This window comes from Antechinus flavipes, chromosome 2 (genome assembly GCF_016432865.1).
Source record: "Antechinus flavipes isolate AdamAnt ecotype Samford, QLD, Australia chromosome 2, AdamAnt_v2, whole genome shotgun sequence".
NCBI lineage: Eukaryota > Metazoa > Chordata > Mammalia > Dasyuromorphia > Dasyuridae > Antechinus > Antechinus flavipes.
Window position 1 is genome coordinate 671,989,521 of NC_067399.1, and position 22,466 is coordinate 672,011,986.

Consider the following 22,466-nt stretch of genomic DNA (forward strand, 5'->3'; position numbering starts at 1 on the left):
TGAACAGGTACAAAGCAGGGGGCCCTCTAAGAGCAGACATTCTAAGGGAGGATCAACTGGTCCTCAAAATAATAGGGACCCAGTTGAGTTGATTGAGTAGGGGTGATCAGATTTACACTGGAGTAAAGTTGGTTTGGCAGTTGGGAGAGGGAGCAAGGATGCCGCCAGATGGAGAGCTTGGGTGTCTTGGATGATGGAGGCGCTCCTGACAATGACAGGGAGCACAGAGGGGGAGGAGTTTGGGGGAAAGATAAAGAGCTGTAATTTGGACACGGACACCTCCGAGCTTTTGTGCCTCCTGGGACAGCTCCCTAAGGTGAGCTGAGGAGATCACTCCTGATAACTTTTTGAAAAGTGCAATTTCAGTTGAGTGATGAAATGGGAAGCCAGATGATAGAGGATTGAGAAGGGAATGAGAGGAGCCTGGGAAGAAAATGAGCATAGATGGCTTTTCCTAGGAGTTTTGGCAAGAGAGAGTTTTGTTTCGGGGGATATTCAGGGTGTGCAGTGACACTTCAGAAATGGTTTCATTTAAATTTCTTCTTAAAATTAATTGAGAACACTTTAAAAATAGTGGTTCGTTTGCATTTTATCTTTAGAAAAATTGTCACTTACCTGTTGAGGAATGACTTGGGATTTATTATATTCCAACTTGACTTTTGCTGAGCTTCATGTACTGAGGTGAGGTTACCACAATCCTTTTGGGTCACTGGAATCATTAGCAAATGCTCGAATAGGCGCTTGGGGAGGGTAGGATGGAGTACTTTGCAAAACCTGAAGTTTTAAAAATTGTTCCTCGCCTTTCATTTGGACAGTTTTTGACATTCTTAGACATCCATACCTCATCTGATCATTGCCTGATTAAAATCTAGGTCACAGCCATATTTTGACAGAGGATTTTATTAGATCAGTTCCCCAATTTTTTTTGGTGGGCAATTTACTTCATTTTTCTTCTTATGACTGTGCTACTTGAGAAGGTGACTGTACCAACCAATAATATTCACCTTCTCTGACAAAATAATAATCACTATTTTGAAAGCATGACAAAGCAAAAAGGTCTAATAATAAAGGCTTGTTGGTTATTAGAGAGTGCTCTTTAACTTATACATTTCTATTAAATTAATTTCTGTAAAATTAAATTAAATTAACAAAGCGTTTATGAAGCACCTACTGTGTGGCACGTAACATGAGGGTACCTAGACAAAAATGAAAGAGTCCCTACCCTCATGAAGCTCACATTCTATTGGAGAAACAACAGCATGCGCACAGGTCAATAAATATAAAATGTATTTAAAATAAATTCAAGTTTTAACTTCTACAGATTGTGATTGAAATTGACCACCCACATGCCTTTTAATTTTTTTAGAATTCTGAATTTAAACCCACCGAAAAAGAACATTTCCAAGTATACAACAGAACATAAAAAGAAGATTGCATATGAAACCATTTCATACTGTTTTTTTTTACAAAAGTTTATAATAAACTCCATATGTTACTTTCAAAATCGTCCTTGACTATGTTTCCTTCTGAACTTCCTTGTGTTCTATTCATTAAAAATGTTTTAATGGTCTTTAGGGGGGGTGGGATATGATTATTGTTAACCCCTATTCTTCCTACTAACCCACCCAATAAAAACAGAAGGGGGTTGAAAACATGTAACCAATAAGCAGAGTCAAGTAAAACCAATCCCCCATTGGCCAAGTCCAAAGTATGTATGTCTCTTTTCATCACTTCTCTGTCAAATGGTGGATAACATGCTTCATTTCATCAAAGGTCCCCTGGGGACAAAGCATGGAGAGTCCTTGGGTCTTTCCAAGAGTTTTTCTTTTCATTGTTGTTATTGTACCAATTGTTTTCCTGCTTATGTTCATTTCACTCTCTATCAACTAATACTTCCCAGGATTTTCTGAAATTGTCTTTTATCATTTTTTTAAACAGAACAATACTACTCTATTACTTCCATACCTCACAATTTGTTCAGCTATTCTCTAATTCATGAGCACAGTCCCTAGATTCTAGTTCTTTTTGATTAAAAAAAATACCCTTGGCTAACAACTCAAGGGCCAAACCTAACCTATAAGCTGTTCGATTGACTTCAGAAGTAAGATTGTTTTGTTTCCCCCTAAAGTTAGCCAATTTGGCCCTACAGCCATCATTTGCTGACCCATTTTTTAATTGCTTTTTAGAGATATTATAGTAATATGACTATGAAGGATATAAATACAAATTGTTTTCCAGAATTGTTCCCAAGCTCATCCCTACCTATCCCATCATTAATATGCCTGTTTTCATGTAACCCTTTCAATATTTGTCAATTTTTTTTGAAGACTTTGCCAATTTGATGAGTGTGAGGTGGAATCTTGGGGTTGATTGAATTTACATTTCTTTAATGATTAGTCACTTTTTCACATGGTTGTGGATAGTATGACTTTCTTCCTTTGAGAATTTGCTCTTCATATATTTGATAATAGTTAACAATATTAATGTTTACAAAGTGATTTAAGGTATATAAATCACTTCACATATTACTTCATTTGATCAACCCTGGAATAAAGGTGCTATTATGAACTCATTCTATAAATGAGAAACCGAAGGAGAAATATTTATTAAGTGACTTACAGTTATATAGTAAGTACCTGGATGTTTTTGAAGATTTACTTATTGGGAAGTGGCTCTTATTTTTATAAATTTGAATCAGTTCTTTAAATATATGGCATATGAGACCTTTATTTGAGAAACTTGCTGCAAAGTTCCTCATCCCCTTTACCTCAGTCCAATTGTCTGTTTTCCATATAATTTTATGTAATCGACCAATTCTATTATAGAACTTAGACTAAGTATGAAAAATCCTTGAAAATTATTTGATGAGGGGCAACAGTGCCAGACCAAAATCTATTCTAATTAGCTGAGAAATTTTAGTCATTTCCTCTGAGTTTTGTATAAAAGCACAGGATTAGCTGAAATCAGGGAGTTACACAGAATGACAAGTCATTCCAGAGGTTAAAAGAAGTCTAGTTTTCCAGTGACCCTAATGAGGAGGAACTGTCTGAAGAGAAGAGGCCTCAGACTCCCCTCGTCTCCACCTCACTTTTCTATTTCAGAGTCAGAGTGGCCTTGTGTTCAGACACAAATAAAAAAAAAGTTAAAGCATTTAGGAATATATTTTTGGCATGAAAAATTTAAATGAAACATTTAATCTATTTTGAGTTAAAATTACCTGGTTTCTCCATTTCTGACTTGAAGATCCCAAGAATTTTTCCAGAAATCATCACATTTGGTTTCCTTAATTAATCCTTTTCATTCTGTGTTTCCTTGGCTAACACAATGAAAACCTTCATTTGCTTTTCTTCATACAATTCATGTGTGCTCTGAATGTAGTGTACAGTATCTGTTCTATTGTTAGAGCTTTTTATTAAAAAATCAAACCAAAACAACAACCCTGTACCAAATCATTTTAATCATTATTGATCTTTTGGTACAGTTTTATGTGTCATACTGATAAATCCTTTCCTTCCCTTTATTTATTTATTTTTTATTATTACTTCTAATATTCTTGACCTTTTATTCCTTTGTATGAATTTCATTATTATTTTTTTCTGATTCTAAAATATTCCTTTGGCCATTTGATCTGTAAAGAATCAAAGAAGTAAATTAATTTAAATGATATAACAGTTTTTATTATATTGGCTCCAGCTACCCATGGACATCTTTAGAAAAATTGTCACTTACCTGTTGAGGAATGACACTGGAATGGACAATGTGTTTTATGGTTGGATTCATATAGTTCTTGGGTACATCTTGTTAGATACATCTTGAAATAACTTACAGCTTCTATAATTATTTTGAATGGAATTTCTTTTGTGTGCTCTCCCTGCTGAGTTTTGTCAGTGATATAAAAGGATTACAATAATTAGTATGGATTTATTTTATATACTTCAACTTTGTTAAAATTATTGTTTATTTTTTTAGTTAACTCTAGGGTCATTTTTGGTACACTTAGACAATGTAGATAGTACATTAGTAAATTTAAATACATTTAGTACATTTAGTACATGGACATATGGGTATACCCATAGCTTTTTTGTGGTGAGTAGGATGACTTAGTCAAGTGTCACACGAGAAGGCCTGGATGGTTGGGGTGAGGACCCACCTTAATGAGATAACAATAGCTAGCATCTATATAATGTTTTAAGGTCTGTAAAGAACTCAATATGTATTATCCTATTTGCTCCTTACAACAGTCCTGTGAGGGAAGTGGTATTATTATCCCCATTTTATAGAGCGGGAAATTAAGGCTGAGCATATTGAGCAGGATCACACAGCTAGTGAAATTTCAGACGTCTGAAAACATTAAAGATTGGACTCCATGAAATAATGTTAAATAACAAAGAGTGACTAAAACTGGGACTTTTTTTTGTAAAAGAGAGATCAGATCTTTTCTCCTTCACTCCAGAGGGCTGAACTGAGAGCAGAGGGTATAAGTTACAAACAGAGCAATTTAATCTTGACATTAAATAGAACTTCCCAACAATTTAGAGCTGTCCAGTATTGGAATGGACTGCCTTGATAAGCGATGGACTCCTCTTCATTTGAGCTTGACAAGAAAAGGCTACATGAGTATTCTTCAAGCATCTTATAGAATACTAACATTGCTTCTTGAAAGGGTGTGTCAGTCATTCATCCTTTAGATCAGCTCTTCATCTTTGTAACTCTCCCAAACTTTCTCATCTAGTTGTCACACACCATGTACCTGTCCCAGTTTCATTTTATTTATATATCCAGGCACATGCTCGTTAATAAAGACCTACCGAGTTGAATTGGGGAGATGTAGTTTGGATTAAATGGCCACTGGGATCCTTTGCAATTCTGACATTTCACGTCTCTCTCTTCTCATGCTAGGGACCAATTTTATAAAGCAGGGAATCTCACTTGGAAGAAAACGCCAACTCTGTTCAAAAGTAATTGTTTTTTTTTTATTTCAACTCTATAAAGTATACAACAGGCACTCGGCAATTACAGCTGCAGGGAAAATACAGAGCAAATCAAAAGCGGGTAACTTTATGAAAAAAAAGTTTTCCATCTACATCGAAAGAGTACAAATGGTCAGGGACCATTTTGATGACGAGTGTCACATGTTGACAGACACACAAAAAAAACCTCTTTCATGTAGAACAAATCCATAAGAGGACAGTCAAAGAATCATTGCTGTAAGAATACAAAAGAACTGACCAGTGTAAAAACAGCATAAACTGGGATAAATCTGAGGCAATGCTTAAATAAAGTTCCCTTGAATCAAAAAGCCTAAAACATTGGAGACATTATCAAAGTCTCAGAGCTATGTCGGTTTATGCAGGGACAGTTATAGAAGGGGACTAAGAACACACTTTTCGACATCCAGCTTTCTAGGTGTGTTTGAGACTTGTCTCATAAACAATTTGCATATACAAGAACTCATAGAAAGCAAGAATCCTGTTTTGTTAACTGGGGCGCGCCCAGGGGCTCTGGTTCGTGTGAATTTTGTCTCGGGTTGTGACTGAGTTTGGCGTGAATTGCAGACACTGACCAATGTTTTCTTTTGGGGGGCCATGGACCATTCAGAATGGAGTCTAGAAAACATGATATGTTTGAACTTTTACTGCACTATTATTTTTTCATTGAATCTGCACAGCTGAGCAAAACAGGAATACCTGTATACAGACTGATAGTATGTCATATATTAATTTGACCTGCACGTACATTTAGACATTTCACAGAAATGACGCTGTATCTCATGAACAGATACACAGCTCTGGTACATTTAACAGAAATAAGAGAACCACTTCATCATTTCTGTAGTTCAATATTATATAATAAAGGCTTATAAATCGTTAGCAGAAAGAACTGTAAAACGCAGCAAGCTAAGAAAGGACAACATTTTGAGGTGTATTTGTCTTTGTCATGCAGCATAACACCAACTTTGTTTTTTTGTTTTTTAAATAGGATGCCATGAATTTAAGGCACTTGCAACAATACCAAATAGCCAGGTCATGATCTAAACTATGGGACGGATGAGTAACAGGATGATGGACAGAAGTTTTCAAGAATACTGACAATTGTGACCATTCGAGTCTACTCTGACCTAAAATCGTTAAAACTGTTACAAAGAAGGAAATCAAAAGGAGGATGCCATGAAACACGGGCAAAAAGAAAGTCATCTATGTACCACAAAATATCAGCACGAAAATATCTATTTACATAAATATTTCTTTGTGGTCCTATTGTGAAAGAAAAATTGTTTGTGAATAATGCAGTTCTGAAATAAACCACAGATCACCTCTACCTTGGGAATTCAGTCCTAACATCCTGGTTTTCAATATGGTAGCTGACTTGGAGTCTTCTAGTACGTTGTTGGTTTGCTCACATAAAAGTGAGACTCAGATTAGGAAAACAAATCAATGACAGTAAGTTTATAAATATCATCGTGTGTAGACCTGTGCAAATCACATCGTTGTGAGGAGAGAATAACACTTGAAAATAGATTTGCACTGGCAATAAAGGATCCCAACAGATTGGTATTAGAAGCTACATAGGTCAGATGTTATGTCCTAGCCTACAAGGACAAAGGGGACATAAAGGTCATTTTGAGAAATTTCCCCAGGAAAATGTTCTTTTATGTGTTCGGTTCACCCCAAATAATGTAACATCCATTTTCTTAGCCGTTCATCAATATCACCGTCAATAAACTCCCACAGAAAGTTCTTTCTCCCCAAACCTTGATGTATTCACAAGAAATTTAGCAAAGCAAACAAGGACATTTCTTCTAGATACTACTTACTATTAGGTAGAAAATGGTGAAGGGGAAAGGAAGAGTTCAGAAAATGGGTAAAAAGTACTTTGTGAAAACCATGATTTTAGCCCTCAAGTCTTTGTGTGCATACAGACAATACCTGAATCCTTTAGTTCAGTGATGAAGGTTATGGGGATTGGATACAGATTATTATTTTTTGCTTGACACTAGTAGTTCCTTGTCGATACACTCGGGTGTTGCTCCAGATAGCACAAAGCCATACTACACATGAAATCTACAAGCATTAGAAAGAATCTGTGTCGTCAGTTTCATGGTGCCCGGTGCTACTTTGTAACTTTTTTTAGTTAATTTCCAGAAATTGGCGAAATGGACAATCATTGCAGAGACCTATGACAAGTGGGGGAGGGAATCTCGATGTTTTTGAAATGTCATAAGAGTCACGGTTTGTTTTTTTGTTTATTTTGGGGGGGAGGAATATTTTTGTTTTCTTTGAGGATCTAAAAGAATATAAAATTTAGATGACTTTTCTAGCTAGTGTTCTAGCAAATCTTGGGTAGATTAAACTTCATTTTGAAAAAAATTTATGAATACTTCCATTTTAGTCTCTTTAGTTATTGTTTGTTTCTTTTCCTGTACTATAGTAATTCAATGTACAAGGGTCAATTAAAAAAATCCAAGCCAAATCAGAAGGAATGCTAAGAACAGAAAACTTTTAGACTAGGAAGATTTAGATCTCTGAAATCAACAGTAGTGAGCTGGTTCTCTTTTAGAGAGAAATTTATTTAGCAATAAATTTATTTAGAAATTTAGAGATAAACTTGTTAAATTGGGGGCTCAGAACTGTCTATTGATGCTAATGTCCTTTAAAGAAATAAATTCATTATTTATTTTTAATATTAAGTAAAAAAAAAAAAGAGTTCTGAGTTATTATCTCCCTCTCTCCTGCCCCTCCCCACCTATGCTGCTAATATCTTTTAAAAGATCAGTCCTACTGGAAAATTTAGAAGGAAATAGAAAGCATATTTTAAAAGAATCAAGGCAAAAAATCCTAAAGATTTGGTTCAAAATATATGTGTACGAGTACACGAAGATATTTGAACTTGTCCCTCCTGCTGCTATATTTCAGAGAGTCCATGTCCATTTGTGCTCCTACACAAATAAAAAGAAAAATCATTGCATTTCTGAAGATGTCTTTAGTACAAGAAATTTAGATGCAATGTGTCATCTTCTAGAACTTAAAATATTTGGCTTTTCTATCTCTGACATGAAGATCTAAAGCAGATACATTTTTGTAGAAATCATCCCATTTGATTTCCTCAGCTGTTGCATTTAAGTCTTTACTTCATCTGCCTCTGCAATGAAACTCCACCTCAGCTTTCCTTCACACTATTCCAAACTCAGAGGAGAATGTAGCGAAATAGCGATTTACTGAAAACATAGAATCCTGACTGAAGTGACTGTACTTTGTGCCAAAGTAACATTTCAAAGGCTCATGATCAAATGCACTAGATAAACTTGGGTATTATCCCTTAGCAGATCCTTTTGAACATGAATCTTCAAGATACCTCTTAGACACACAAAACCAGATCTGATTATTATGTATGTGTGTATGTTTGTGTGCTTATTTCCAAAGTCTTTTGACTTAGTCTTTTTGAGCTAAATATTAAGTGCCTTTTTGGGTGTAAATTTGCCTTTTGGATTCTTATAACTTTTGATTTGATCCCTGCCCAATGTTCTTTTTCTTTCTCTTCCTCCAGATGCTAATGGGCTGATATCATTATGTATATAGTACCTTTGGAAAAACACAGACATTGAGCCGGTCAGATTCTTGTCTTCCTCCCTGAACTGACTCAGTTATAGTGTTTCATCCCTCAATTGCTGACTGGGCCATTGGTGGTGCCAGTCTCGCTTGGTTCTGGAAAGTAAGACAAGAAGCTAGATTTAATTGATTTTATTCCTGCGTCCCCCCTCTCCTTTTCCATAGACCAGGAGCTAAGGGGATATGAAAGTGAACTATGACAAGAGTTTGGTTTAACCACCTCAGTGGTAGTGTGTGTGTGTGTGTGTGTGTGTGTGTGTGTGTGTGTGTGAGTCTCTGGCTACCTGTGAAATGCATATGAAATGGTTGAGATGTGTGTTGGCTGGTTTACACATTGACATTTATAGATGAAAGATATACATAGCACCTCTAGAGTGGTTTTTGTGGGGGTGTTTAATGGGTCTTATTTTTTCCCCTCAAGGACAGGGGAGATCTTTTAAAAAATGAGAATATTTTTAAAGCCTCAGTCTGAGGGCCTATTAGAGAATGAATAAAACCAATCAGCTGCCGCCCTCCAAGCTCCAGGACCATTCTGCTAAAACGTGAAATGGTTATGAATTTTTTTTTAAATCCAACCAAGCCTGTGGACCAAAAAGAAAAACAACAACAAACAAACAAAAAAATCCAAACCAGAAGCATCATGCACCTCACTGTCATTTGTGTATAAGAACATGTCCACATCTGCCGTGATGGTTTTCAGAAACCATTAGCAGAGTTGTGCTTTTATCACTATTTTTAAAAATCATTAAATGAGATATTTGGAAAGCGCTTAGCACAGTGCCTAGCACGTAGCAGGCGCTTAATAAAGCTTAATAAATGCTTGTTCCCTTCTCTTCCCCCTCCCATGTAAAATAGATGGTAAAGAAAAAAGGAAAAATGAGCAAAAACAAAGCTAAAAAGGAAAATATTCAGGCTTGTCATAACTACTGCTTGGGGAAAAAATTAAATAACAGTTTAGTACTGATTTGACATGAGCTCCTTGACTAATCATCTTGTGGTCCTTTTTTTGTATAGACACTGGCCTGCAGTAAAAGACCCCAAAATCTTTCTGATGAGTAGTATTGACACCCTGGCCACCCATACCACACAGGACTACAGTACCCAATAAAGCACAATTTGATCCTACTGAGAATCCTAGCTGCAAGGTTCAGACTGAAGCTCGATTGAAGAATTTCTTATACCATTACTATCTTTCAGATTATAACTAGAGCAAAGCAAGATCATTGATGTGGTAGAAAACGTTTCTTTACTGGTGAAAAGGCTTTGCTTCAGGACCACCATGTCAACTACAATTTTCGGTTCAAACATAAAACATGTAGAGAGAGCATATTGTCTTCTAAGCGATAAGTCCTAATGCCACTGGAGTGCTGTAGCAGCATCATCGATCAAGGCATCATGGTGACCCCGAGCACGGATCTTCTCCCATTCCTTCAGGTTTGCTGGCAGCCGTGTCTCAGAAAAGCTGTCTTCAGCAAGGCAGAAGCAGGTAAGAAAAATGCACTAAAAGTCTATGTCCCATCCCGAGTTGTCATCTGGCGGTGGCTCATCATTGTCCTCAGGGAAACTGTCAAAGTTGCTCGTATCTGTGGGGGATGCAACCTGCAGATGGGGGAGAAGCAGAGGGGTCTCCTAAGCGTGGAAGGCAAAGCTAAAAAGAGCTGGAAGAAGCTCGGAGACCAGCTAGCCAGCTCTGACCTTGTACGGATGAAGAAACTCAGACTCGGACCATGTATCATAGGTGGGACTTGAACGCAGGACCTCTGACTACTCTTCCACAAGTTATTCCTGCTGAGTTTGTTCTCAAAAGATATTCTTATTAGATAAAACATTCTTTCCTCCCACTCTTTCCCTAAATCATGTGCTAATGACAGTGATTGATGAACGACATAAATTTCAGTGAGGATAAAATGGTCATTTCCTGCGACAGGAAAGTGCCGACATACTTCTCATTTATGATTTTTATGTGTGAAATTGATGACTATATCCAACAGGCTCACCTTATACCTAAACCATTGCAAATTCAATTCTGGTAAGACTTATTTTATGCAATAGATGGGTTTGTAATATAAGTTTATTAGTAAGTTAATAAAAATAACCAAAATGATATTTTCCAGGAAATTGACATTTCCTTTTAAAAAATTTATATCGAAACTGTTCAGCCTTCAATGGACAGTAATAATATTATGGAACTATCCAAAGGATATAGGCTTTTCATCATGGGAGACATCCACTACGAGAACTCCCTACGCTAATGTAACTCACAATCAGTCTATGATTTTGTAGGAAGTTCTAGAGTATTTTGACAAGCAGAGCACTTATGTGATTTCCTAAGGGTTATACAGCTAGTTTCAGCAGCAAAATGTTATACAAATATATTTAAATAGTGCTTTCTATTACATTGTAACGTCTTTCAATATCCCTGCCACTTTCTTCATCAAAACTTCCCTCTAAGATTACCATCTATTAAAATATTGTCTTCATCTGTTAAAATATTAGTTCTTTGAGGGCAAAGATTGTCTTTTTTATTTTTTATTCCCAAAGCACAGAGGCTAGAACAGAGTAAGTACTTAATTTATTTTTCTATTCATTCATTCAATCATTTCTGTCTAAAAACAATATTTACCTCATTTTGGCCTAAGTTAACTAGTTAATTAACTATAAGAAAAGGCTTCATGAAGTGATTTTTTAAAGGCAACTTGAGGTTGATCTTTTATAAAGTGAAGAATTTTTTTGTTATTGCTGTTGTTGTTTTGTAATGTGGGTTCCACTTGGCAACCACTTGGATAGTAGTGGAGAGAGGACCAATCCAGAAAAAATTACCAGGTGTTTCAAAGTCGTGGTTCTGCAATATGCTTATGTCCACACTTCATCTGTGTAGACACCCCTGTTTCAGAATAAGATAGCAGCTCCTCTAACAGAACCCTCTTCCCTGCCCTGATTTTTCACCCTTGCCTTAGTGAACCATTTTCATGAATTATCGAAGTTGGAAAATTCTCCTGCTCCAAGTCCTTGAAGAATAGAACCATATCTGTTCAGTGGTTCAGTGATCCAAGGCAATCCCAATAAACTTTGGATGGAAAATGCCATCCACATGCAGAGAGAGAACTATGGAGACTGAATGTAAATGAACACATGCTATGTTCACTTTTTTCCTTCTGTTTTTTCCCCCCTCATGGTTTTTCCCTTCTGTTCAGATTTTTCTCTCCCAACATGATTCATATGGAACTATGTAAAAAAAATTAATGTACATGTATAACCAAAAAATATTGTTTTTCATGTAAACGGGGAAAACAAAAATAAATAAAATAAAAAAAGAATAGAACTATAGTCTGTCTCTGGATCTGGCCAGCATGGGAAGATCTACAAGGGTATTTGTTTGACTGACACAGGCTTCTATAACTCAAAGGAATTTTTGACTAATAATCTCCAATAAAGAGCAGGACAGACACACAATGGCAGATTAGAGAAATTACTCACACTTGGTATTATAGGCGGTGTCAAGGTACCTTTTCGTAAGCCTTCCCAATTAAAGCCTTCAAACCATCTGTAAAGGGAACAAACAGACAATTCAGAGCATTTTATCTTTATATCGGTGTTTCTGGATCATTTTTATGATTGTTGTTTAGTCATTTTAGTCACGTTTGGCTCTTTGTTGACCCCATTTGAGATTTTCTTGGCAAAGGTATTGGAGTACTTTATCATTTCCTTCTCTAGTTCATTTTATAGATAAGGAACCTGAGGCTAATAAGGTTAAACAACTTGCTTAGTATCACACAGCTACTAAGTGTCTGAGGTCAAATTTGAATTCAAGATTTCCTGACCCAGATCTGCGGCTTTATTCACTGCATCAATCCATAGTCATTATCATAGATATATATGGCTAATAACTTGATAGGTATAGCAGAGATTGAATAAAATGTCAATTTTGCTAATAGACTAAATTTGCTGAGGGAAGTGCTTTTTTCTTTATTTTTTCCTTTACATCTCTAGCACTTAGCCCAATTTCTTGTTTATTTATTTTCAACCATTTGTTTATTTGTTTGCCCCAGGGGTGGGGTTGTTATACTTGTGCTTTTCTCTGTGTGGATAACTGCTTGGGATGGGCATTCTCTACTCTGAGGAAGACTATCAGAGACTTTATTGATGGCTTTAGGAGTTTAGAAACTTTGAGACATTTGTAGGCTTTGAACCTGGCCCTTTTGTCCTCCATCTCCATGGCATGTTCTTTTGAACTGAATGAAACAATTGATAAGCATTTCCACTGGTACAAAATATATTTTTCTCCAACTTACTTCAGGAATACATGTTTTAAAAACCAGATCATCTTAAAAATTTATTTTAACTTAACATTTGCCAGCAAAAACAAATGTTTCAATTTAAGCAGAGGAGGCTTATATAGCCTTCTGATATGTATAGTTTGTGTTTTAAGAAATATATGTGTATGTTTAACATGTACGAGGCTGCCTGCTATCTAGGGGAGAGGGTGGAGGCAGGGAAGGGAAAAGTTGGAACAGAAGTGATTGCAAGGGATAATGCTGAAAAATTTCCCATGTATATGTTCTGTCAATAAAAAGTAATAATAAAAAAGAAATATATGTGTAAATACATATATATATATATATAGATATATTTCTACATCTATATATATATATATAATTTTTAAAAAGTAGTAGCTAAACTGCTCTAGTCTTTAATTGTGTAGAAGTTCCAAGAACACATTTCCAGTTATGTCTTTTTTTTTAATTAATAGAAATCAAGTTATCTAAAAGGTCTCCTATAATGAAAAGGTTCTTTCCAAAGGGGTGTCTGACTCCTAGATTCTGAAACAAGGAGAAATTAATTAGACTCTCTCAAAAGTCCTGCCATCCAAACTCCTCATTTTTGAGATGAGATTAAATGTGATCCAAAATAGGTAGGAAACGTGCCAAGTTATTAAACTCATGGGAAGGAGCAGATCTGGGACTAGAATTCAGATTCTCTGACCCTCCATTTGGACCACGTTCTCTTAATAATTAATTGTAGCCAAGGAGTTTCTTTGTTCATGACTCTGTGAAGAGTAACCATGAAATGAAGGCCCATGGACTTGAAATAGGAGATCTTGAGGCATTAAGAGTCTGAGAAAAACCCAAGAAAGTTATCTTCATTTTGCTACCAAGGGGTTGGGCAATCTTGGCCAAGTAACTACATCACTTTGTTTATTGGTTTCTATAAAATAAGAATATTAGGGAGCTAAATGAGTTTAGTTTGCCTTTTTAAAAGAATTCATAGACCAATCTTTGGTCTGAGCTCCTCTTGCTTGTTGCATTAGGCACTGAGCAACCTAGAGACTTGGGTCTTCTAGGCAGAAGGCTCAAATATAATCCTGGTTTTCCTAGAGCACAGTAAGAGAAGAGGGGGTCTAGCCTCCCTTTGTTCCTTTCAAAGTTACAAAAGAGGCTTTTAATTCTTAGGAGGAGGAGACCAGAAAAGGAAGGCTTTCTCCTACTTCCAACCAGAGATGTTTCCTTATTCTTGGGCCACCCCAGGGAAATTTCCTTGTGTAACACTGTATACAGTCTGTATTTAATTGACAATGAACATATGATTTTCTTCTAAATAGAATGTAAACTCCTTAATGGGAGGGACTATTTTACTTTCATCTTCCTATTCTTGATGCTTAGTATATTGTGGGGAATATTGTAAATGCTTAATAAATATTTGTTGAACATGGGAATTTGGATTTGTTGAATATTTACTGGAGAGGAGGCAATGATAGTTGCGTCCTTGAGATAAAATGTGGACAAGCAAATGAAAAGTTGAAGTGGTTTTAGAAGTATGGGCACACTACAGACACATAATTGTAGAGATTGAAAGTATTGTTGTCTCTGAGGTACCACTACACACCCCTCAGATTGATTAAGATGACAGGAAAAAAGAATGATGAATGTTGGAGGGGATGTAGGAAAACTGGGACACAATTACATTGTTGGTGGAATTGTGAACTGATTCAACCATTCTGGAGAGCAATTTGGAACTATGTCCAAAGGGCTATCACACTGTGCCTACCTTTTGTTCCAACAGTGTTTCTACTAGGACTGTATCCCAAAGAGATCATAAAAAGGGAAAAGGACCTATGTGTGCAAAAATGTTTGTAACAACTCTGTGTAGTGGCAAAGAACTTAAGTGGATGCCCATGAGTTGGAGAGTGGCTGAATAAGTTGTAGTTTATGAATGTCATGGAATATCATTGTTGTATAAGAAAGCATTGTTATCCACCCAGCTAGCTCATCCCAATGCCTCATTTTAGCCCCATTCTCATTCTGGAAGGTGAACTCCAATTCCCCCTCCTCTCTTTCTGCATAAAAGCCCCTCAGATCTGAACAGCAAAAACACATGTCAGGACCACTGAGGCCCAGAAAGGACACTTACTTGTGCTTCTGGATATCTTTTACTCCATTTTTCAAATTCCCTAATCTTTCCGATGGATTGTCCCTATCAAGAAATTGATAGAAAGATAAAGAATTCACTTTCTTATTTTAACACAAATTATTGATTCACTTTGTATACAATCAAAATCTCCCAAATCTCACTACCTTCTTTACAAAGCACATGCTTCCAACACAATACTTATTTTTAATACTGTTTATTAATTTTTAAATTAAAGTGAATTGAATTATATAAAAGGGTCTCATGTTATGAAAAGATTTTCTTACAAAGAAGGTTTTTCTAACTTCCAGCTTCTGAAACAAGGAGAAAATTATTTAGGATTCTAGATTTAGGAAGGCATCTCAGAAGTCATGTAGAACCAGTCCATCTTATTATTTAATTTCATTTTAAATATTAATATTTAACTTATTAAATTTAAAAGGGGGGAGGAATATAAATCACTTTCTAAACATACAGACACACTTTGGAAGGCAAGGGACTGGGGTACACAGGATCAAAATAAAAGTTGAACTGCTTACCTGCATAGTTTTTTAATTAAATTAGCAGCATTTTTGGCAATCTTCTTTGGAAATTCTATCATGTCAATTCCTCTCAATATGATATTATAGGTCTTCATAGGATCCGGGCCTGAGAAAGGAGGACTTGAAGGAAAAGAATAAAACAGGAACATTTTCTTAGGTTTTCATTCTGGAAAGAATTCATTTCTAAACATGTCATAAAAACTAACTCCAAAAAACATCCCCAGTGACTTGCACAATCCTTGGCACATGTCAGGGACTCAATAAGTGATTGATTAAGTTAAATGATTGATATTGGAGGGTGCTTTGTGAGCAATCAATGGGACAGAGGAATCAATTCACTTCTCCATGTATATGTTCTTTAATTCCCATATGGAAAACATGATCCTTGATGGTGGAATTACTTCCATTTTGGTTGTTTGCAACTACGGTGCAAGGGCTTGATGCACACTTGCTGAATTGAACTGAATATAGAAGAATAGTAAGATGCAAAATATCATGAATTCCAGTCTTGGGGTGTGAACCTGGGCCTTGGGAAGTGGACCAGGCCTCTTACAAAGCTTCTTTGCCCACTGTATTCCCTCTCTGTAAACATCTGGTATCCTTAGAATACCTGCTCAAAGATCAGTTTTAATACATCCTTCTAACCTATGGGATTTGGTAGAATGGACAGAACATTGATCTTAGAATAAAATCTTTATTAGAATCTTGCCTCTGGCTGCATGACCTTGGGTAACTCAAGCTCTCAGCGGTTCAAGAAACACTTTAAGACTCTTAATTGGCAGAGCTCATGCTGATCCGCCTTGATGGAGGATGTTTCCTTACTGGAAGAGCCAGTAGATGCAGATGCAATCATGGTTCTGGGTGAGAGAGAGGCTGAGGGACCCTATGCAAGGCACAAAAAAACGATCCTCGCTTTTCCGATTCTGTGGGGAACCTATACACTGCCCAGTGACATACAGTATCTTGGGGAGGGGAGAGAGGATCTTAACCATCAAAGGGATGAAGAAAAGTCTCATGCAGGAGTGTTTTAACCCAGGCTTAGAGAGAATCTGCAGCTTTTAATAGGTCTATGCCTATTAATGCATCATGTATTATGTATTATATAATATCCATATTACTATATTATAATGTATATAATATTATATATTTTATATGCATTGTGTAATGCATAATAAAATGCAAGGGGGAGGTATGAAGGATGGTCTATGCAAAGGCATGGAGGTGGAAGATGGAATGATGTGTATGGGGAACAGCAAGAACTACCCTATGACAGAACCTGGGAGGCTCAGACAAGGTGGCCAGGGGTCAGATGGGAAAGGGGTGTCAATGCTGAAAAATATCTGTATTTTTATCCCAGAGCAGGGATGACAACCTTTGAGCATATTGATTTGACAGCTGCTTAGATGATGGATTGTCAAGGGGAGGACCTGGAGGCAGGGAGGCTGATAAATGGCTAAACAATAGTTCAGGGAAGAGCCCATGAGGGCCAGTAATGATTGATTTCTCAGAGAGGAAACAGATATGAGGATACATGAAAAGGGAGCCTGGAACTGAGAATGAGTGGTTGGAATTACTTTTCAGCCCATTAAGACTCATTTGAAGTAATGAAACATCTCAACAATAATTATCAGTGTCAGAGAATCACAGAATCAAAGAATGTAGAGTTAGAAGGTACCACAGGGCCATCTTATCTAACCAGGGAGAGTACGTGGGAAATCGATGCAAGCAGATTAGGATTGTGGGGACAGACTTTTGGGAGGAAATTGTTTGGGTTGAAATTTTGGATTTGTGATTTTTTTTTTTTTTTAACAAATCAGATGGGGAAAAGAGAAGTCATATCAAATGTACACAGGGCACCTGGGCAGCCACTAATCTGCATATCCAGGCAATTCTTTTTATTTTTTTAGTTAATTGGAGCTAAGAGACTTGCCCAGGGTCACACAGCCAGGAAGTATTAAGTGTCTGAGGCCAGATTTGAACTCAGGTCCTCCTGACTTTGGGGCTGGTGCTCCATCCTGCACCTCCTAGCTGCCCCCAGGCAATTCTTAGATCTTCAACACAAGATCCTTTGGGAAGGTAGAGAGCATATAGAGAAAGGCATACAAGATGGTGGAGGGCCTTGAATCTGTATCATGTGAAGATCAGATAATAGGATTGGGAATGTTTAACTTGGAGAAAACAAGAGGTGGGTGGGTGGATGTATATGATAGTTGGTTTCAAGTACATGAAAGGAAAGAATATCCTTGTTCTAATGAACACTGGGTGAAAGTTAGAAAGGCACCAGTGTAGACCAAGATGGCTCCAGGCCATCCCAGAGAGGGCGGCCTTGGGAGGTGAGAGTCTCCTTGTTCTTAGGGGCTTTTCAGTAGGGGACCTGGGTATGTTAATAGTGGGGATTCCTTTCCTATACAGGTTGGATTAATGGCTGTGGGTAATGCCCAACTCTAAAATTCAGGAATCTATGGGAATTTGCTCCTCTGGAAGCATCCTAATAAAAGAGAAGAGCAGAGCCATTTCATGTCTGGCTGTCCCATTTTTACCCTCACTTCTCATCTCAATGCTCATACCTGCCAGTCAGGAGTTCATACATTAAGATTCCTAGAGACCAGTAGTCTGCCGAAATGTCATGACCTTTGTTCAGGATGATCTCGGGAGCTACGTACTCTGGGGTCCCACAAAAAGTCCATGTTTTCTTTCCAAATCCTATTTTCTTTGCAAAGCCAAAATCAACCTAGAAGCAAAAAGCAAAGAAAAGAGAAAATAAGCACACACAAAAGCAAACTGCTCCTCCACGCGGAGGGAGAGCGGCCAGTTGAATCCTATAAAATGTGATTTCATTGATTTTAATCAAAGGACAAATACAAGGGCCTACTTGAGAAAGTTGAACTAAAATATGGAGAGAGTGATAAAAGTAAAAATAAATTCAGGAATCTTGGATTCTATAATCCTGTCTTCTGCAAATGATTCATTTTTGTCAAAAACAATAACCACGTCAACAACAAAGACAACTTTTTAATTAGGATTCAAACATTGCCTAATCATGCCCATTACATTGCTCTTCTTTAGTTCTTTCTTGTGATTTAAATACAGTATAATATTCATTTTACACAGGAATGCTTGCTGTTATCTGAACAAAGAAGGAATTCTGAACTAATTTTCTTTTTTTTTTTTTTTTTAATTATTCAGTTTTTCAGTTGTGGCTGAATTTGGTTTTTTTGGCAAAGATATTAGAGAAGCTTGCCAGTTTCTTCTCCAGTGGATCCTTTTGTTAGGCAATCAGGGGTGAAGTGATTTGCCCTCATATGGTGAGAAGTGTCCGAGATTGGATTGGAACTTGGATTTTCTTGACTCCAGGCCCAGGGCTCTATCCACTATCAGCTGCCTCTTTAAATTAAGTTACTTTCCTTGTTTTGTCATTTAATCCCACTTTAACCAGATCTGCTGATGTGTTGTCTCTTGGGCTATCTGGACACCTGAAGACACTTCCTACCTACTTTAATTAAAGTCTTATCATTGATTAAATATTAAATAACTAATCATTCAATAATGTAACACGATGATAGGTGTCTTTAAGCATTTCTAGTTGGCATGGGAGTATCCCTTGTCATCTTTTCGCTTCCCTAGTTTTCTTGGCTTCCTTTCAAACTTAGTTCATCTCCCACCTTCTGTGAGAACTTTTCTGATCTCTCTTCCCTTTTCCCTTCCCCAATTTGCTTTGTATGTATCTCAGATATGTCTAACTATTACATGCCCTCACCATCTCAGTGATTGTTCCTGAAAATGCTTATTCTTTCCTTTTTCTTGTGTCCCCAGCAGGAAGCTCATACATTGTAAGGATTTGATAAAACTCACTGAACAACTGATCAACTTGTTCCCTTTGGGAGCCAGAAGGTAGAAGATGCAAATAGGCAAATTTAGTCTTGATGGGGAAGAAAAAAGAGAAAATATCCCAACTACTCAAGTTCAAAAGTGGGATTTCTTTGGAAAATTGTTCACTTAAAATAGGAAGAGATTTCAGAGGCCAAAAAGCCCAGTCTCCTCTTGCTTAGAAGGAGAACTGAGATGAAGACTAGCTCTATAGCTTGCCTAGTATCATAGCTAAAAGAAGAACTCTCTGGGTTTCCTCTCATGGAAAATTTTTAAGCCAATGTTAGGTGATCGTTAGTTGGTGACGTTGTAGACACCAATCTTGGTCAGGTCTCAGTTGCAGCACATGACCACCGAGGGCCTTTACACTCTGATGATCTGAGGGCTTATATAATATTTGTTGACAAATATTGGGGGATTATTAGTGGTGTTAACAAATAGCATCTCAGCAAGCCCTGGTCAAGGAGGTAAATCTTTTTGAACAATTATATAATTTCCTTGAGAACTATGGAATAATTATAAATTTCAATCTTGAAATAACCAAATTTAGCACAAAAATCTCTACCCAACTCTAATTTAATACCAATCCAGATACTGAGAAGCTTGGAATACCTAAGATTTGCTGATTTTCATCCAGTGCGATTCTTGAGCTCAGAGACATTTCCTTTTTTTTTTTTACAGTGACAATTGAAACAGAGCTTTGGACACAGTGAAGGCTTGATAAAATGTGAATTTAAAAAGATTTTAAAAATTAGTAAATTAAGTAATATTTATTGTTCATGGGTAGATATGAACAATCTAATTTAAGAATGGAAATTTTACCTAACTAATCTATTTATTTAATATCTTCCCAATCAAATGACTAAAAAAATTATTTTACTGAGTTAGAAAAAATAATCACAAAGTTCATTTAGAGGAACAAAAGGTCAGGAACTTCAAAGAAGGAAAAAAGATATAAAGGAAGTAGATTCAGCAGTATCAGACTTTAAACTTTATTAGACGGTAAGAATATTGTTGAAGTAGAAAAAGAATAAATTCAGTTATTTTAAATTAAATTTTTCTTGTGTAAATAAAACTCTGTGGTCAAAAACAGAAGAAATGCAGAAAATTGGAGGGGGGAACTTTTATAGAAATCTCTCAGATAGGATGTGATTGGGCTGGGATATTGTGTGACATAGGAAATGATAAGTTATTCAGAAAAAAAACATACAAAGATTTATGAAGGAAGATGCTATAAACTTTCAGAGAAACAGATAACAGATGGAAAAAAAGCAACTTATGGTCTTATATATATGTGTGTGAGTGTGTATTTGTGTATAAATATAGATATATTTGTATATGTTTATAGATATCTATGTATATGAGTATATAAATGTGTATCTGTATATATCCATTCTTAATTGGAGTCTTTTTTTAGAATGGGAGAGAGAGGGAGGGGGAAAAATAAACTGTGTATAAATGTGTATAAATATAGATATACATAGATATGTTTATACATATCTATGTATAAGTATGTGTGTACAAATATATACATATATACACACACATATATACACATGCATATATATACACATATATATCTATATATACATATATATCCATTTTTAATTGGAGTCTTTTTTTAGAGTGGAAGAGAGAAGGAAGGAAAAAATAAAATAAAAAATGCACAGTAGAGAACAAAAGAAAACCAATAAGGAAACAAAGAAAACGTGAGCAGCTTTGAAAACAATGTGTGATATTTATTATATAGGTTTCCTTGAAATGGAAATTTATTATTTTATATTGAATCTTCTCTAGTCTGGTGTGTGTATAGCAATCCCCCCTTTTCTCATTTTGTATTTAAATTCAAAATAAAAAAATAATTACCAAAAAAGACACTGACAGTGACTGGATTAGATTCCAGCTAGAAATACCCTAAAGCTCATCTAGTTCAATTCTTTCATTTAAGTTTTAATTTTTTTTTTAAACTATGGAGCTTAAACTAAAACTCCCTGAGCATTTTCACATATAAAGTAGGACATAAAATAAATCTGCACATGAATTGTGAATTTTTATCATGTACAACTTAATTTTTCTTGACGTATATAATAAATTCAACCTTTAATTTTTTTTAAAAGTAAATTGCTTTTTTTCATCAAATTGAACAGCTGAGCTACTATTGGGTAAGATTAGCTAATGTTGAGAATCCTCTGAGCAAAGTAGTTTAAAAAAAGCCCTCAAAATCATTTCCCTAAGGAAATTAAAACATAATTCAATATAATTAAAAATATCACTCAACTACTGTGTTTCAGACATTATGATAGGAACAGAACATACAAAGACAAAAATGACATAATTCCTACTTTCAGAGAACTTATATGTATTTAGATAGATTTTACATTCTATAATGGTAGGCATGTGTACAAATAAAGAATACAAAGTATTTATGTAGGCAGGGAGAAGGTATTATTAATAACTGGAAGAATTAGGAGAGATTTATGTAGGAAGTAGTACATTAAATACTTTGAACTGGACTAGGATTTCTGTGACTTGGAGATGAGGAGGATGGGGATTTCAGATATAGGGCATTCACTTGTCCAATTCTATATCACATATAGAATACAACTTTCCAAGCCAGTTTGACCAGAACAGAGAAGAGATAAAGGAGAAAAAAAAAACCTGAAAAGGGAAGTGAGGATCAGATTGTGGAAAGCCACAAATGTCAGGATAAGATTTAGTGTTTTCTCCTAGATTTACTATAGGGAGCTGCTGGAGATGTTTGAGGAGCAGGAGTTCATATAGTTGGTATATGCTTTAGGAGCATGAATTTGTCAATTTTGTGGAAGGTGGATTGATGGAACTGGAGGCAGGAAGATCAATTAGAAAGGGCTTGAATTCCAGTAGGAGCTTTGTGAGGGGAGGGAAGTGGACAGATGTAAGAAATGGTGTGGAGGTTGGATCAATTAGACATGGAAACTAATTGGATGTGTAATTGGAGAGGAGGGATAATGAGGCATGACAGTAAAACTGTGAACTCTGGGGTGATGCCCTAGGAGACAGATGGGGG

At 36.1% G+C, this 22,466-nt stretch overlaps 1 protein-coding gene across 3 annotated transcripts in view; it reads right to left on the reverse strand.

Moving 5' to 3' along the window:
- Nucleotides 1-4,951: 4,951 nt before the first annotated feature.
- PRKG1 (protein kinase cGMP-dependent 1) overlaps nt 4,952-22,466 on the reverse strand; it is a 1,210,064-nt gene continuing 1,192,549 nt past the window's right edge. For all 3 annotated transcript variants that reach the window (XM_051982636.1, XM_051982637.1, XM_051982638.1), the window contains 5 exons: nt 18,121-18,284; nt 15,551-15,673; nt 15,015-15,077; nt 12,084-12,150; nt 4,952-10,205 (listed from right to left, as the gene is read on the reverse strand). In XM_051982636.1, the coding sequence (XP_051838596.1) occupies nt 10,107-10,205; nt 12,084-12,150; nt 15,015-15,077; nt 15,551-15,673; nt 18,121-18,284 (516 nt within the window). In that variant the 3' untranslated portion in view covers nt 4,952-10,106. The remainder of the gene's footprint in view (nt 10,206-12,083; nt 12,151-15,014; nt 15,078-15,550; nt 15,674-18,120; nt 18,285-22,466) is intronic.